This window comes from Macrobrachium nipponense, chromosome 11 (genome assembly GCF_015104395.2).
Source record: "Macrobrachium nipponense isolate FS-2020 chromosome 11, ASM1510439v2, whole genome shotgun sequence".
Taxonomy (NCBI): Eukaryota; Metazoa; Arthropoda; class Malacostraca; order Decapoda; family Palaemonidae; genus Macrobrachium; species Macrobrachium nipponense.
The window spans coordinates 55,355,039-55,370,381 of record NC_061087.1 but is presented as its reverse complement, the minus strand read 5'-3'; the positions used below and the strand labels follow the sequence as shown (position 1 = coordinate 55,370,381).

At 41.1% G+C, this 15,343-nt stretch overlaps 1 protein-coding gene across 2 annotated transcripts in view; it reads left to right on the top strand.

Moving 5' to 3' along the window:
* Positions 1-15,343, top strand: part of LOC135206041 (alpha-1-inhibitor 3-like) — a 168,601-nt gene that overhangs the window by 74,644 nt on the left and 78,614 nt on the right. For both annotated transcript variants that reach the window (XM_064237237.1, XM_064237227.1), the window contains exons 3-6: positions 2,151-2,392; positions 2,854-2,970; positions 3,718-3,875; positions 13,346-13,442. In XM_064237237.1, the coding sequence (XP_064093307.1) occupies positions 2,151-2,392; positions 2,854-2,970; positions 3,718-3,875; positions 13,346-13,442 (614 nt within the window). The remainder of the gene's footprint in view (positions 1-2,150; positions 2,393-2,853; positions 2,971-3,717; positions 3,876-13,345; positions 13,443-15,343) is intronic.

The following is a 15,343-nucleotide window of genomic DNA, read 5'->3' as shown; positions in this document are numbered from 1 at the left end:
TCGTTTTCGACCTCCACGTTGAACAGTGTGTTACGGCGCGTTTTATGTATGCATTTACCACAGATCGTTTATATGCATCAGGGCATTCTCGGTTTCTTGGCATTTGAACAAAACCGCCCCATTTTATTGATAGCAGAAGCAGTCAGCATTGCCATGCAACGCCCCAACCACAACATCCAAAGACAGATCCTTAAGGCTCTCGTGGAGGAGACACCCTTTCAACCACGTGGAACAAGACCTCAAACACGCGGACAGGAGTGCATAATAAAATTGAAGAAATTATACGTGTGCATTAATATTATTTATGTATAATATGCATTAATAATTACTTATTTTCAAATGATGGCACCTAATTCTTTTGTCAACATTTTACCGCAGTCTTTTGTAAATACTTAAAACTAGGTCTTTGGCAAATGTACAGCCTCTCCGTCCTCATGCGTTACAAAACGCCATAATTGTATTAGTAGCTTGATGACATCAATATGTATACTAGAGTAAATGGAAAGAACCCCATTACCCGCCGGATGCGTCTATTAGTAACCCTCACAATGAAGTGAAAAAAATATGAAACTATAAAAAAAGAAAAAAACTGGTTACAATTAAAGAAAACCACTCTATCCAATATATATATATATATATATATATATATATATATATATATATATATATATATCTATCTATATATATATATATAATATATATATAATATATATGTTTTCCATCTTCTGAAATGTTCAATATTGCAGCACAGCTTCACCAACAATATCGTACCAGAAATTCCACGTACAGTCATTGTTACCAAAAAAAAAAAAAAAATGGAATTTGAAGTATGGCTTTGAGAATTGTGGTTCCCAAGTCCATTCACTTATCCTCTTAACAAACGCTGTACTGTTGGTAATTGTTCAAAATATAGAAAACTCATTGATATGTAAGTATAGGCGTGGGGACTGTACGTGATACCTCCTGTCGTTTGAAAACCAGATTCCAGAGAGCAAAGGCGAATCTGCAAGAACTAGTCAAGCGTGAATTCAGTTACATCTGGTTCGTGCTTGGGAGTACAACTTTAGTTATTTGTAAATCATAAATCTAATTAGTGAATCCACCGGCATCATATCACTTGCATTATTTTAGTGTCCTCTTGCACTTTTTTTAAATGCTTTCATCGTAGTAAGTTGAGGTGATGACAAGCCACAGCATTCTAAAATATTGATTTCACCAGCGGCAGAAAATGTTTCCATCACTCAACGTACTCAAGCAATCTAAATAATTAACTTCCAATTCTGGAAGAGAAACTGCCGGTCCTGATTCACATCCGAACATTATTTATTAATTAACAAAAATTCGACAATTCTGTCAACACTGCCACTGCTACCGTTGTATAATAGTTTGAAGTCATCGATGTCGTCTGAAAAGTGAGGCCACTGGACTTAGCAAAGGCTGGCCAGGGAGGCGGCTCATTCACTTCCTGAGTCCTGATCGTCATATTGTCATCTAGACTCGGGCTCCCAGGAGAGTTGGAAGACCTAGCCCTACTTGATGTAGCAGTTGAGTGGAGATTTTTGGAAGTGGAAGCAGTTTATAGGAGGCGATGAAAATGTTACTGACAGAGACGTTGTCGAATTATATTAGTGTGCAGAATGCAATGTAACTGAGTAAGTGGACACAGAAATTTATAAAAATGGATGGGGAGGCCTCAGAAGGCAACAGCCATCACATTGAAAGCGGAGCCTTTATATAGACTTCAGGAATTAGGTGTGATGAATAAATCAAAAGTTAAAAATATAAATTTCAAGGATGACTTGCAAAAGTCCTGGTTCTAACGTTGACAAGACTAAAACCCTACTGTACTTGTTTAAACGTTTTATTCTATTAAAGAAAGGGCAACAAAAGACAGAGACATAAAGGGTGATGTAAGCTTTTTATCTCATATCATCGTGCTGTTATTTCTAAAACATGTTACACAGATAACTATTCGATCTCCATTGTGTATGCATTGCTGAAAACTGTGATAGATGACTCTCGGAAACTGTCATCATATTTCAGATTCCAACTTACCAGTAGATATGTTATTTCTTATGTCTATTTTCTATCAACTGGCAAAGCATTTACTGAACACGAAGTCTAACTTAGCTTCGTATTTTTCATTCCAGGAAAGGCCGAATTTTGTCGTGATCTTGAGGTGTCGGACTCCGACTTCTATCAAGGAAGAATCAATGTCACCGGCAGTTTGAGTGGCAAGGATCTCGACCATTCTGGTCAAGTACGACTGCGGCCCAGGTCAAAGGAGAGTGTGTTTATCCAGTCTGACAAACATCAATACCAGCCTGGGGAAACGGTGCAGTTCAGGCTACTAACTGTTACTGGTCCCATCTTAAATGTTTCGACGAAAAATGTGAGTTCCCACGAGTGACTCTGGAATATTCCGATGTGATTTAACCCAGTCCCAGTGCATTCATATTTCAGAATACACTCACAGGCTGTTCAAGATTCTTTCATGATGATAATCCTGTTTTGTGTGACGGATTTACATACACCAAAATAAGTATAATGCTCATTGTTAATAAAAAAACTATAATCACTAAGACAAATCAAGATGGGAAGTTACAAAATCTTGTTACCTTATTTTCTCGACTTTGTATGAAGCCAATAATATTTTTTTCGTCAGTTATAACGGCTCCATCCATACTTTATAGGGGGCCAGAAAGTGTGTTCGACCTTTCGGTTAGGCTTATGTATAAAAAATGCAATTTGTTTGACCCTCATCTGTAACTCATTGAACGTCAAGCGAGGGGTAAGGAACTTTCCCAATGCCTCAGAAATATGAATTTGGCAGATTTTGCTTTTCTTTTTCAGTATCCAGAGGTCTGGATTGAAACCCCTTCCAAGACACGCATTGCCCAATGGCTGGATGTCGACAACTCGCAAGGCATCGTTCACCTTTCTATGGATCTTGTTGATGAGCCGGAAGAGGTAAAGTAGCCATCCATATCCGGGTCACTTCGAACTAACGAAACTGAACATCTTTACCAACCAGTTTAAGATTTACTACGTGATGGAAATTCTCGGTTCTAATGAATGACCCGCATGACTAGATGTTAAAATGATAAACACGTATCTTCGATTAATAGGGCTTCACTCTGTTTAGTGCCCCACTGCTGACGCGAATGAATTGAAACAAATCTGAAAATGGTAATGATTTCATAATAAGAATAACATTAGGGAAATAGATAATACCAGTCTTGTACAAGTTATTGATAGTTTTCATTAGGACCTTCAGTATTTAATGATTTGTTGACAAAATATGTTACGTGAAAAATTAACGATCAGATTATTTTTACTCGTGGTATCTCTTAAATGAATGAACAGTAATTTACATACGACGAAAGTTCTGTCAGTTCAGTTACGAGAATGACGTTCTTCTTAAAACCGTTGCTTTTCTTGAATAGTCATTGATAGTCTTGTAGCTCTCAATAAGCGCAAATGTTTGTTATTGGACTAGAAAAATCGTACTTACTCATGAGTGGATGTTCTTCGTTGATCCTAAAATTTTATTTCGTTAAGCTCTTTAATGAAGTCAGTAGCCTCAGTTTGCTACCTAACAGAAACAGTTGCCCTGAGAGAGACTTTGATTCATTTGGATCATTTTTTGTCTGGTTCGCTTTCGAACTTTCCATCGGTCAGTTTTGTTAATTAATCTAACCGTTGTTTTGTTTGAAGGGGTTCTACCACATCCGACTGAAGACAGGCGAGGGCAATTCCAAAACGCAGAGTTTCAAAGTTGGAGAATATGTGCTGCCCAGGTTCGATGTGAATATCAAGACTCCTCCTTATGTCTTGTCTACAGATGCAACATTCAAGTTCAGCGTCTGCGCCACGTAAGTGATTCTTTGAGAGACATTTATTTTCATTAACCATGTTACACATAATGGTGAGGTAAACTAGAGTTCAATTGTTTCATGTTTTGTGCATTCCTATTACTTAGTCAAGCAGGTAACTCCATGCTGGACTCCTAACAGTGAAAATAAAAATAAGCAATTCATTTCAGATGCAGAAGCAATCAGAAAAGTTCAAATCTGTGTTGGAGGCAAATCTGACACTCATCAATGGAAACTTTCTTAATTTATGACGATTTTATGCTCCATTCCGGGGTTCTGAGCCTTGAGACATTCCTTCCACGTCAGATGTGCCTCAGGATTTGTCTTCGTCCGCCTCCCCGGCCTTGCTGAAGCAGCTGGGGGGAACCTGCTGCCTGCAATGGGTCTCCCTTAAATCTGTGATGACATTTGTGACTTGCTAGTTCTGAAATGTTCGTTGCAGTTAAAAGGGAGGATGAATTTCGCTGTAAACGTAGAATGGCTGAACACTACGATTTCTCAATGCAAATCACGTATAAAATCTCCATTTAGGTTTGCAGTGTAACCACATTAGTTTCAGCCAATGGAAAATTTGAGCGTGTTATCTGATGAACATTGCCAAATTCATTTTGTGACAGCGCTCATGGAATATGCATAGTTATTCTACACGCATAAATTGTGCGCTCTGGCGCTTTTATTTGGCTAAACTCATTGCCTTTCAACTCTGGGTAATTCTTAATTCTAGTCACATCTTATTCATTTCAAATTTCCAGGAATGAATGTTGTAGCATCTACTTCCTCTTGTAGTTTTTGGAAAGCACTTCTACGATAAATGCAAAATCTGCTTTTGTGCCTCATCATCTCTATTAATACAAGAATTGCTGTCGTTCTTCTGGTCAGTGCCCTACCGTCATGTTGGAAAACCAAATACTGACAAAAAGAAAAAGAAAAAAAAAACATTATCGTACCATCATCGAAAGACTAGAGTTATTCATCTTTTCTCATACCTTACCACCTTGGCTTCCAACACTGACCCTATATTTTCATAATTGGCGTGCAAGCTATTATTCTTAGCAAAACTCCTACCAAATTTCATACTTTTCGACTTTTGCGCAGTTCTTGCTAGACTGTGAACAGTCAATACCTTTGCAAACTATAAGACGTAATAATCCTGTTCAATTACGTTCAATGTTGACGTAGCATAGATTTTGATAAAAAGGTCACCTGTGAAGATTTTATTAACTGTAAAAGGAACACTAGAAGATCATACCCCTTTCAACAGGTCTATAGGAAAATTTTTACGCGGTTTTGATGTTGGTACGTCTTGTTTTGAAGAACCAATTCTCTTTATGATCAATATAAATATTGAAAATATGATAGCAATAACCTAAACTTCATGTGTAAATGTTATACTTTTCTTCTAACTTTTTTATGGCTCTCTTTTATTACGCCTTAAAGTTTCTTCTATTTACATGAAGCTTTGAAACACCAATCCATTTTGTCTAGAACCACCACTAATCCCAGAAAAGACCACCACTAACGTTCAGTTATAACTGTACAGTCCGATTGTGCAATTATAACCAGTGGCGGTGTGGCTACCAGTCCTTACTCAAGGACAACTGAATGATGCGCGAATACGAATTTTTATCATTTTTATTATAAAAATAAACTTTGAATAAATTCAACAAGAACGGACATGATCTCGAAATAAACACGAAACAGACTCAAACATGAACTTAAACACGTGACCGTCTAGAAAATTACTTAAATGGATACGTTTATTGGAAAAAAAAACCAAGGCACTGAGCTTGCGTTTCAATAACTAATCATTACAAAATCATTACTAATTCAAGTTTACGACTATCGATGCAAAAGATATATCAAGATTACTTTTCAATCACAGCATGGTCACAGACAACTTCTCACCCCACACTCACGTATTCGAGAGCTGGAACGCTCCCCAATTATTTTTAGGATTGCTAGATGTCAAGAGAGAGCGACGCACACTGTCCGCCGCCTTTTATAGACGTACTGGCTAGTGAATTTCGGTTCATTTAAAGATAGCAAGAAGGGCTCACTTATTGCAACTAACTAAGATTTAACATACCATGAGGAGTGTGTATGTGTGTGCGTGGGTTGGGATCCAAACTCAAGCAAAAGACATTTCACATCATACCAAAAAGAACCATTGGTTAGATTTATAGGCCATTCCACCAGGCCTAGAACCCTTAAATACTACATGGTGTAAATATTCGCCACAATTTTGGTCCTGCGAGAGAACATGGTGTTCACACAGTAAAGCTGGAACCCTCCGTCGAGAGTAAAGTGATCAAATTATTGGAGAATGCAGGTCAGACGATCTTTGTACACCATTGGAGAAATGGGGGAAGAAGGGCGGGAATTCATCGGGAAAAAAGTGCGCACGTTCTTTTTTTCACAACAACAAGCGCCTCAGTGGCGTGGTGGGTATGGTATTAGCGTCCCACCTCGGTGGTCGCGGGTTCAATTCTCGGCCATTCCATTGAGGAGTGAGAGATGTGTATTTCTGGTGATAGAAGTTCACTCTCGACGTGGTTCGGAAGTCACATAAAGCCGTTGGTCCCGTTGCTGAATAACCACTGGTCCATGCAACGTAAAAGCACCATACAAACCAAATCTTTTTTCACAACAGGTGGCTCGTGGCTATCATTCATAGGGGTGCTGTTTATTACATTTTTTTTCAAATTCCTTGATGTTAACTGCATAAACACACACACACACACACACACTTTCTCTCTCACCTTTGTCTCTCCTCTCTCTCTCTCTCTCTCTCTCTCTCTCTCCCGCTGAGGAAGGCAGCAGAACCGCTGCCAAAAGCTACTATTTTGAATTTTACTCAGACATTAATGTGGTTATCTTTTTTTCCCACCTAGTACTGCAACTCACCACTGAGTTGATTATTCTGCATTACATTACATATCATCAGTATCGTCACTAATTTGATCACTATCACTAATACTACATATTGGTTTCAAAACACACCACCCTCCAACAGCTAGACTGACACTGCTCGAGAGAGCAGTGCATTGCTCCCTTCACCTTTACGCACAGGCTGACTACATTATCACCCTGCTAGCAAAATTAGAACTGCTGAGCACTGCAGTTCCATATATTGTTTCAATTCATTTATTATATATATAAAACAAGAGAATGGTAATAATTTTCTAAGGATTATTGATAATCTACACTTAATTTATCATATTCATGTATTATATTGATAATTTTGTGCATATACATGAAATCTATGGGGGGTGCTGCAGTTTCAGTCTACTGATGAGCCAACACTGATTACAACTTAGCTTAGGGTTCATGACCTTCATGCTAAATGTAGTACACGTAAGACAAAGCTCCCTCGTTCAACACTGACCAGTTTGGTTTTCTTGTAGACTAACTTCCGCATATTTGAGGAGGTTCGTTGTTTGTTACTCCTCTTGAAAGAATTGACTGCAGGCTAATTCAAGAGGTCAATGACCCTGCCTCTAGCCCTGTCATAGTTCTCTGTTCTCTGTCAAAAGATTCAAACAGTCACTGTTCCTGGTGCAGAGGGTGACCATAAACAACAGCTTTTTTACTTAATAATTTGTATGAGCATTATAGGCAGAGCACCCTAAGCAATCAAGTTTTGGTGCGTTGCTTTGCTGAGAATTGCCCTAAAATTTTTATCATCTAGGACGACCCTTACTTGAAGTGCCTATCCTACGTTTAGTCAGTCAAGTAACATCCATCAAGATGTCACTACTGATAATCATTCCATGGCTATCAATAGTTTTCTGATTGTACAGTGTTATGACTCGTTTCCGTTTCCTTTGACCAGACTTTTACTCCTCTGTCCCTCCCTCCTCCTCCTCTTCTGTTTTCTGACTCATATCTTCCATTCTTCAAGACGGGCTTTTTGCACCTCCCCGTGGATATGAACTCGATCCATTCATTATCTTTACATGTCCGTTGTCTTGTTTGCATCTTCTGCACTAAGAAACGTTTACAAGAGGCAGATTCATCATGTTCAGCAACATCCACCAAGACATTTCGTTCCTTAGTCTTGATCATTCTTTTGAGCTACTCAGTGAATGATGAAGCGAAGCATCTCTTGAGTCCCTCCTCACACTGGTGGCATCATGAGAGAAGTGACACCAAACACATGGTTGTGCGAGTTGGGTGCGTGAGACGACTGTGCTTTTCCCTTTGGTAATTGTAGGATGTTAGATGCGTAGGATTGATAAAACCCCGGTGTCCAATGATGCGTGTACTGCAGAGTGATACATACTGCAAGAGCGCCAGTTGCAAACTGACTCGGTAGGAGGGAAATGCCAACCATTCCCCCCCACCACCCCCTTCCCCCCCCCCCCCCCCCCCCCCCGTGGCAGGAAAACAAGTCCCATTCTCTTCTACAATCTTACATCTCCCTTCCAAATTTTTTTATTTAATTATAAGCAAGAGATGCTATGAAATGGCTATAATAATTATATGAAAATTTGATATTATAAGAAACAGATGTGTGCACAATGTATATCTAATAAAATAAAACAAAGGGCAATGAACTTTTGTGAAAACAAACAATCAAACAAAAGAATAAGTAACGTATTGCAAGTTATATGTTCATTCTGTAATGGAGTCAACTTAATTAACTCGGTAGAATATAACTTTTACTTGTTCACACTGTTTATGACATAATCGGATAGTCACCTTTGGTGCATAGTTTGCCCCTTAGGGCGTGCTGGTGCCTCTGGCTGCGTTGATTCGGTGGCTGATAGTGCAGGAGGGTGGGTGTGTGAGATGACGGGAACGTCGGTGCTGTTGATGGATGTGATGTGTTTCCTGTTTCTTAGTGACAGCCATCCACAGCCATCCAATTTGATTCTGTACTGTTGGTGGAGGAGGGAGTCCACCACCAAGCCTGTACAATCCCATTCATTTGTAGCTTGATTTTGCACTTTTACTTGGGCCCCTACCTCTAAGGGTCTGAGTGTCCTGGTGGCATGATTGGCACTGATTTTCTCTTTGTTGGTGGCCGTTTGAAGTTCACGCCTACACAATACCTGCTGCCAGTGCCTGTCGACCAGGTTAAGTTAAGTGATTAACTGCTCTCCTAGGGCTAGCCCGAAGGATTAGATATATTTTTACGTGACTAGGAACAAATTGGTTACCTAGTAACGGGACCTACTGCTTATCATGGGATCCAAACCACATTGTATCGAGAAATGAATTTCTATCACCAGAAAAAATTCCTCTGGTTCCGCATTGGGCGAGCCAAGAATCGAACTTCGGACCACCGGAATGGTAGCCGAGCGTGAAATGCACTCGGCCAATGTGAAACTTGTCGACCAGGTAACGTTGCTTTGCCTTGGGAATGTCATCTCATAATTGCTTCCCAGTCGCCAACTGTGCGAGGGACTTGTTGATGTTGCAGATGGGTGTGTTCAGGTATTGCAACATTGCAAGAGCGGCCTTGTTGCAGTCCAGGCTGCCTCCATCCCCTGTGTTTACCTTGATGATTCTTTTCGCAGTTTTTACAGCTGCTTCTGCCCTACCACTTGATTGCGGGAAATGTGCTGATGAGAGGCACACCTTGACCCGCTATCTCCTAAAGAAGGAAGACATTTCTTTGCTTACCAGTTTAGTGCCTCCATCCGTGGACACTTCCTCTGGTGGCCCCCATCTCGTGAAGTAGCCTCTTAGCTCTGACATTACTCTCTGTGAAGTAGCACCATTGGGGAAATGGGCTATTTCCATCCATCCCGTGAGTCTAACATATCCGCAACCGTGCACTGGAAGGGGTATTCTGGGGGCGGTGTGATGACCATCGCTTCCTCAGGTAGGGATGGAGCGTGTGTGTCACAAATAACGCACTTGTTCCTGTGGTGCTGAAGTTGCCCTCCATGCCAGGCCAATAACCAGATTGTCTGGCTCTCCTGAGCATGGAGTTGAGCCCTTTGGTGACCTGCATGTAGATTTGCTGACACCTGCTGACGAAATTCTTCTGGAATCACAAGTTGTACACACCTATCTTTGCATGTGTAGAGCACTAAATTTTCTGACGTTGAAAGGTGATCTCTCACACCATACAATGGCATAAGGCAGGCCACCTCCTTCACCTTCAGTGGGGGTCAGTCACCTGCAGACACTCAACGTCACAGTCGTCAAAGGCAGCACACAGGGCAGGGTAGCGAGACAGGAAGTTAGCCGCACAATGTTTCTTTCTTGGTAGATACCTGATGATGAATCTGTATTGAAGGGTCTTTTCTTTTAGCCTGAACAACCTGGTTGTCGATGTCTGCCAGGGCTCTGTCCCCCAAGAGCTTGAACAGGGATCAGTGGTCAGTAACAAAGATGAGGTTGGGACATCCCAGCAGGAGCAGCCTAGCCTTCCTTAGGCACCACACCACAGCCAGGGCCTCCCCTTCTACTGCAGCATACCCGGCCTCGGCAGGGGACAGGTTTCTACTTCCGCAGAGGGCAATTCTCCACCCATCTTTATAGTAGAATGGCATATCAGTGGCTGTGCAGCTGCAATATTGCTCCAGTCCGAGAGGGTAGCCGTAGGGCAGGACTTATCATAGTACGCAAGGCCATCCCTGGCCAGTTTGCAGATGGTGTCCTGCACACTCCTGAATTTCTTCTGCAGACACCCATACCAGAAGACATGTTTGCCCATCTGCTCCTTCTTCAGGTCCCTTGAATGGTTCCATGATGGGAGCGTCTGCAAAGCAGAACCATGACCTGATATCGGTAATTGTGGGCTTGGGCAGCATAGGTAACTTCTGAATGGCTGCAAGGCTGTTGTCAGTTGGTTTATAGCTTTCCCAACCCAAATAGAACCCAATGAGTTCTACCACTCTCCTGCAGAGGTTAAAATTTTTGGTCTTAAGTGTGATGCCCTTTGCAGCACACGTTGACAGGAAGTCGTATGTGTGCCAGAAGGCTTCTTCAACCCCACTGTAATAAAGAAGGGTGTTATCTATGCACTTAAACTAATGTGGTATGTCCTTTATGGCGTCGTCAAATCATCTCCTATAGGCATCCGAGGCAGAGCAATGGCCCATAGGGGTTTTGTGGTACAGTAAATGGCCCCAGAGCGTGATGAACGTCATCAGGCACCGGCTCTCATTGTCCAGTTCCACCTGGTGGAACACCCAGTAAGCATCGGTTGTTGTCTTGTAGGAGTGCTGGAGGATGCCAGATACCATGTCGAAGGGCGCTGGAATGTGAGTGTCTCCCTTCTGCAGGAGTTGATAGTCCACTGTGCATTGTGGGTGACCTGACTTTGCCACCACGACCATTCACAAGCACCACTCCAAGCACCACTCCCTCACTTCTCTTAGGGGGACTTCTTGGATGACGTCCTTTCACATGTATTTTTCATGCTGGGCCTTCACCTCAGCTTCCCAGTGCTTGGGAACTGTTGCGGGAGTATGGCATGCATACAGCGCAGCGTTCGGCATCAGATGGATGCGATGGGGCTACCCCACCATCACAGGGGATGGCTTCCTGGTCGTATTGAATGTCATTGACGAGAAATGTTGGAGTAACCATTGCTCCAAATGTGGGACGTTCTCTTTGATGGGTGGTAACGGAACTGATGAAGATCTGGGTGGTGGGGTTGTGTCAGTAGAGACACTTGCTGACACTGGACATGGAATATGGTGTGGAAAGTTGTTTGGGACAAGACCAACATCTTTACATGCAGAAAGAGAGAGGTAAAGCGACTTAGCAGATTTGACGAAATAAACCTCTTGTACACTTGTGCGATTCCTGAAAGAGAGATCCCTAAGACTGCTGTTCCCAGGCACTCTAGTTGTAAGTTGGCGACATCTCTTAAGCCAGCCCAACGCTGCAGCAGCGCAGGCCTTATGTTGAAGAACGACAGCATCTCCATGCCTGCAACACATACTTAGCCCCTGTATCGGCGACGGCACTCACGTTCATGAACCTGGGCCCCTCTCTCTCTGCCACCCTGACCTGGACAGTTGGTTAGGAGGGGTGCTGTGTTGCAGCAACGATTGCCCCTGTCACCACCGTGGTGGTGGTGGGGTCTGATGGTGCCTTCTTGCTCCTGCAGTATTTCTTGACATGCCCAGTCTTCTGGCAGTTATGACAAATAAGTTACCTTGCCTGGCATGCTTTTCTCTCAGGGGCGTGACTACCACTGGCATCCTGCTTGGCAGCCTTGAACATGCAACACATTTCCCGTAGGGCATCGACACTCACAAATGACTAATGTGATTGGAATATTTGCCTTTTTAACACTTGATCCCCCAATCCCACCATAAGTTTCTTTAACAACATATACTCTGAAAGATTAAAATTACAATTAGGGCATTGAAACTCACAGTCCGTGGCATTTTGAGAACTATGCAAGAAAAAATCACTGACATTTTCATTATGGCCTTGCGTCATGCTGAAAAACTCTAACCACTCAACTGCTTGGTTTGACACACAAAGGACGAGTTTGGAAACAGCATCTAGTGCCTCCTCAGTCGAAAGGGCGCTCCAGTTTGTTGCACTGTACCTGGCATCGAGGCCGCGCTGCAGTGCCAGTGTGTAGTATAGCCTCATGTGATGGACCGTCTCATCGGCCGGCACCTGGTAAAGTTGAAGCCAACACTCCACAGACCTTCGCCATGATTGAAATGTGGCCGTTGACATTTCCATTTCACATTTCTTGGGGTCTGAGAATGCTGGCACCCTAGACAGGGATCCACGTGTTCCAGTTAGGGCAGCGTTGGCTATACAGGTTTGGAGGACCTCGAGCGTACTTTGCTGTTGTGCCAGCCATAGCCTCACACGTGCAGCATCATGAGGAGCCAGCGAATAGGCGCCTCTAAGGCCAGTAGGCCTTAAGGCAGCTACTGTAGGTCTTCGTGGGGTGGGCATTCTGCTTCACATGTGTAAACATAGGTAATTCACTGCGCCAAGTAGGATAATAATTGCGTAGGATTAATAAAACCGCAGTGTCCAGTGATGCATGTATTGCAGTGTGATACATACTGCGAGAGCGCCAGTTGCAAACTGACTCAGTTGGAGGGAAACGCCAACCTTCAGCCCCCAGAGGCGGGAAAACAAGTTCCGTTCTCTTCTACAATCTTACAGTAATATCATTCACTAGCGGAGGGCATCGATCATTCGTTTTTCCCAAAATAAAAACTGTTAGCAATATACGAGCTTTATGATCTTACTTTTAGTTGGTGCTACTAAAGAAAAGTCACATATTTTAACAGAAAATAACAAATACTTGAGAGTTATTTGGCCCGGCTAGACAGCATTCATTTGCTGATTATTCATAGCATGAATATCAGTACATGTGCTTTGTCTTGGACATACAGATGGAATTATAATAGTAATCACCAGAAATATTTGCAAGGAACTATTGTGATATGATTTGCTTTAACAGATCTGTCAATTGCTCATATTCGCCGTTACCTATTTCCTTAACCATTGCATTTTCATATCTACAGATACACTTTTGGTCAGCCAGTGAAGGGCAGTGCTACCGTGAAAATCAACAATGGAGAAAATCGTCTTTGCCGCTCTGATATAACACGGCGTCAGAACGTGAGTTATCTTTCCAGTTTAAAAACCAGTTCATTTCCATATACATATACTTACATGTTGGCTACAGTAATATGAGTAAATATTGCGCTCTCTCTCTCTCTCTCTCTCTCTCTCTCTCTCTCTCTCTCTCTCTCTCTCTCTCTCTATATATATATATATATATGATATATATATATATATATATATATATACATATATATATATATATATATATATATATATATATATATATATATAATATATATATACTATATATATATATATATATATACTCTCTCTCTCTCTCTCTCTTCTCTCTCTCTCTCTCTCTCTCTCTCTATATATATATATATATATATATATATATATATATATATATATATAGATATATATATAAAATATATATATATATATATATATATACATTAATAAATATTAAATATATACATATATATATATACTATATATATATATATGTATATATATATATATATATATATATATATATATATATATTTTATATATTCAACTATTATAATATATCGTATATATATATCATATATATAATATATATATATATATATCTATATATACATATATATATTATAATAGTTGAATATTTAGGCATAGTATTGTCTTTCATGCATACATTTTTAATTGTAATGGGAACCGAATTATAAAATTTAGGCCAAGCGCTGGGAACTATGAGTTCATTCAACGATGAAAAGGAAGTTGAGATTAAAGGGGTCTTTAAAACTGTGGCAGGAGGAAAACCTCAACGCAGTTGCATTATGAAACAATTGTTAGGAGAGGGTGGAAAGTAATATGGAAGAAAGAGAATGCAAACAGAAGTTCAGTTGGAGGAATGAAAGGGGTTGCAGACGGGGCCTGAAGGGATGTTGCAAAGAACTCGGAGTAATGCCTATAGTACACCATGTGAGGTGCACTATAGGCATCACCCCCACAGGGCTAAATATAATAGACTCTTGGCTTCTTGTTATTTTATATTCCATCATTTCTAGCTTACCGTAGAGTCTCCTGAGAACAGGGTTACTAAACAGTTGATTAACATAGGCCACGCTGGATTTACAAGAGTAATACTACTCCTGTGAAACCTTTACTTTCTCCACGAAACATTAGACTTGTTTCAACAACCATTCATCACCGACTGCACAACAAGAAAGTAAATAAATACTGAACTATGAAACATCTAAGTTAATGTTAAAGTAGTTGATAGAAAATAAGTGTTTTATAGTACCTTGATGGGTTAGGCCTTAACCCATTAGTTTACTTCACAATCTTTCCAAGGCTCTTCCGACCTTGTCCCCTGTGTTTCCTGTCCCACATATAGTCTAGGCGCCCTTCATCCAGATCCTTGCTTCATTACCCAGCATAGCATTACCCCTGCTACAGCCTTTGCCTTATAGCTGCAGCAACTTTGCTATCATCACAAAGCACAGAAAGACCCAAAGGAAATGTGATTTAGCTGCTCCTGATGAAACTGCAGCTTCACATCGGAGATGGCCTTCAACAGTAGCCTTGATGTGAGTATGCTATTGAACACCGATTCATCATCAGCCGAGTCCATCCATAGAGACAATATCTTCAGCATCCCTGAGGAGAAGGATGTTAGGGCAGGAACAGTGAGATTTTAATACACACTAACCACTTTTTTCTATCCGTTCCCACTTTTTCTGTCCTTACTCACTTTTTTCTGTTCATCCCCACTTTTCTGTCCTTCCCAACTTTCTGTCATTCCTAAATTTTTCTGCCCATCCCCACATTTTCTGTCCTTCATCACTTGTTTCTGTCCATTCCCATTTTTTCTCTCCATCCTCACTTTTTCTGTCTGTCCCCACTTTTTTCTTTTCTTCCTCAGATCTTAAAAGCTGCTGAGGCTAGAGGGCTGCAAATTGTTATGT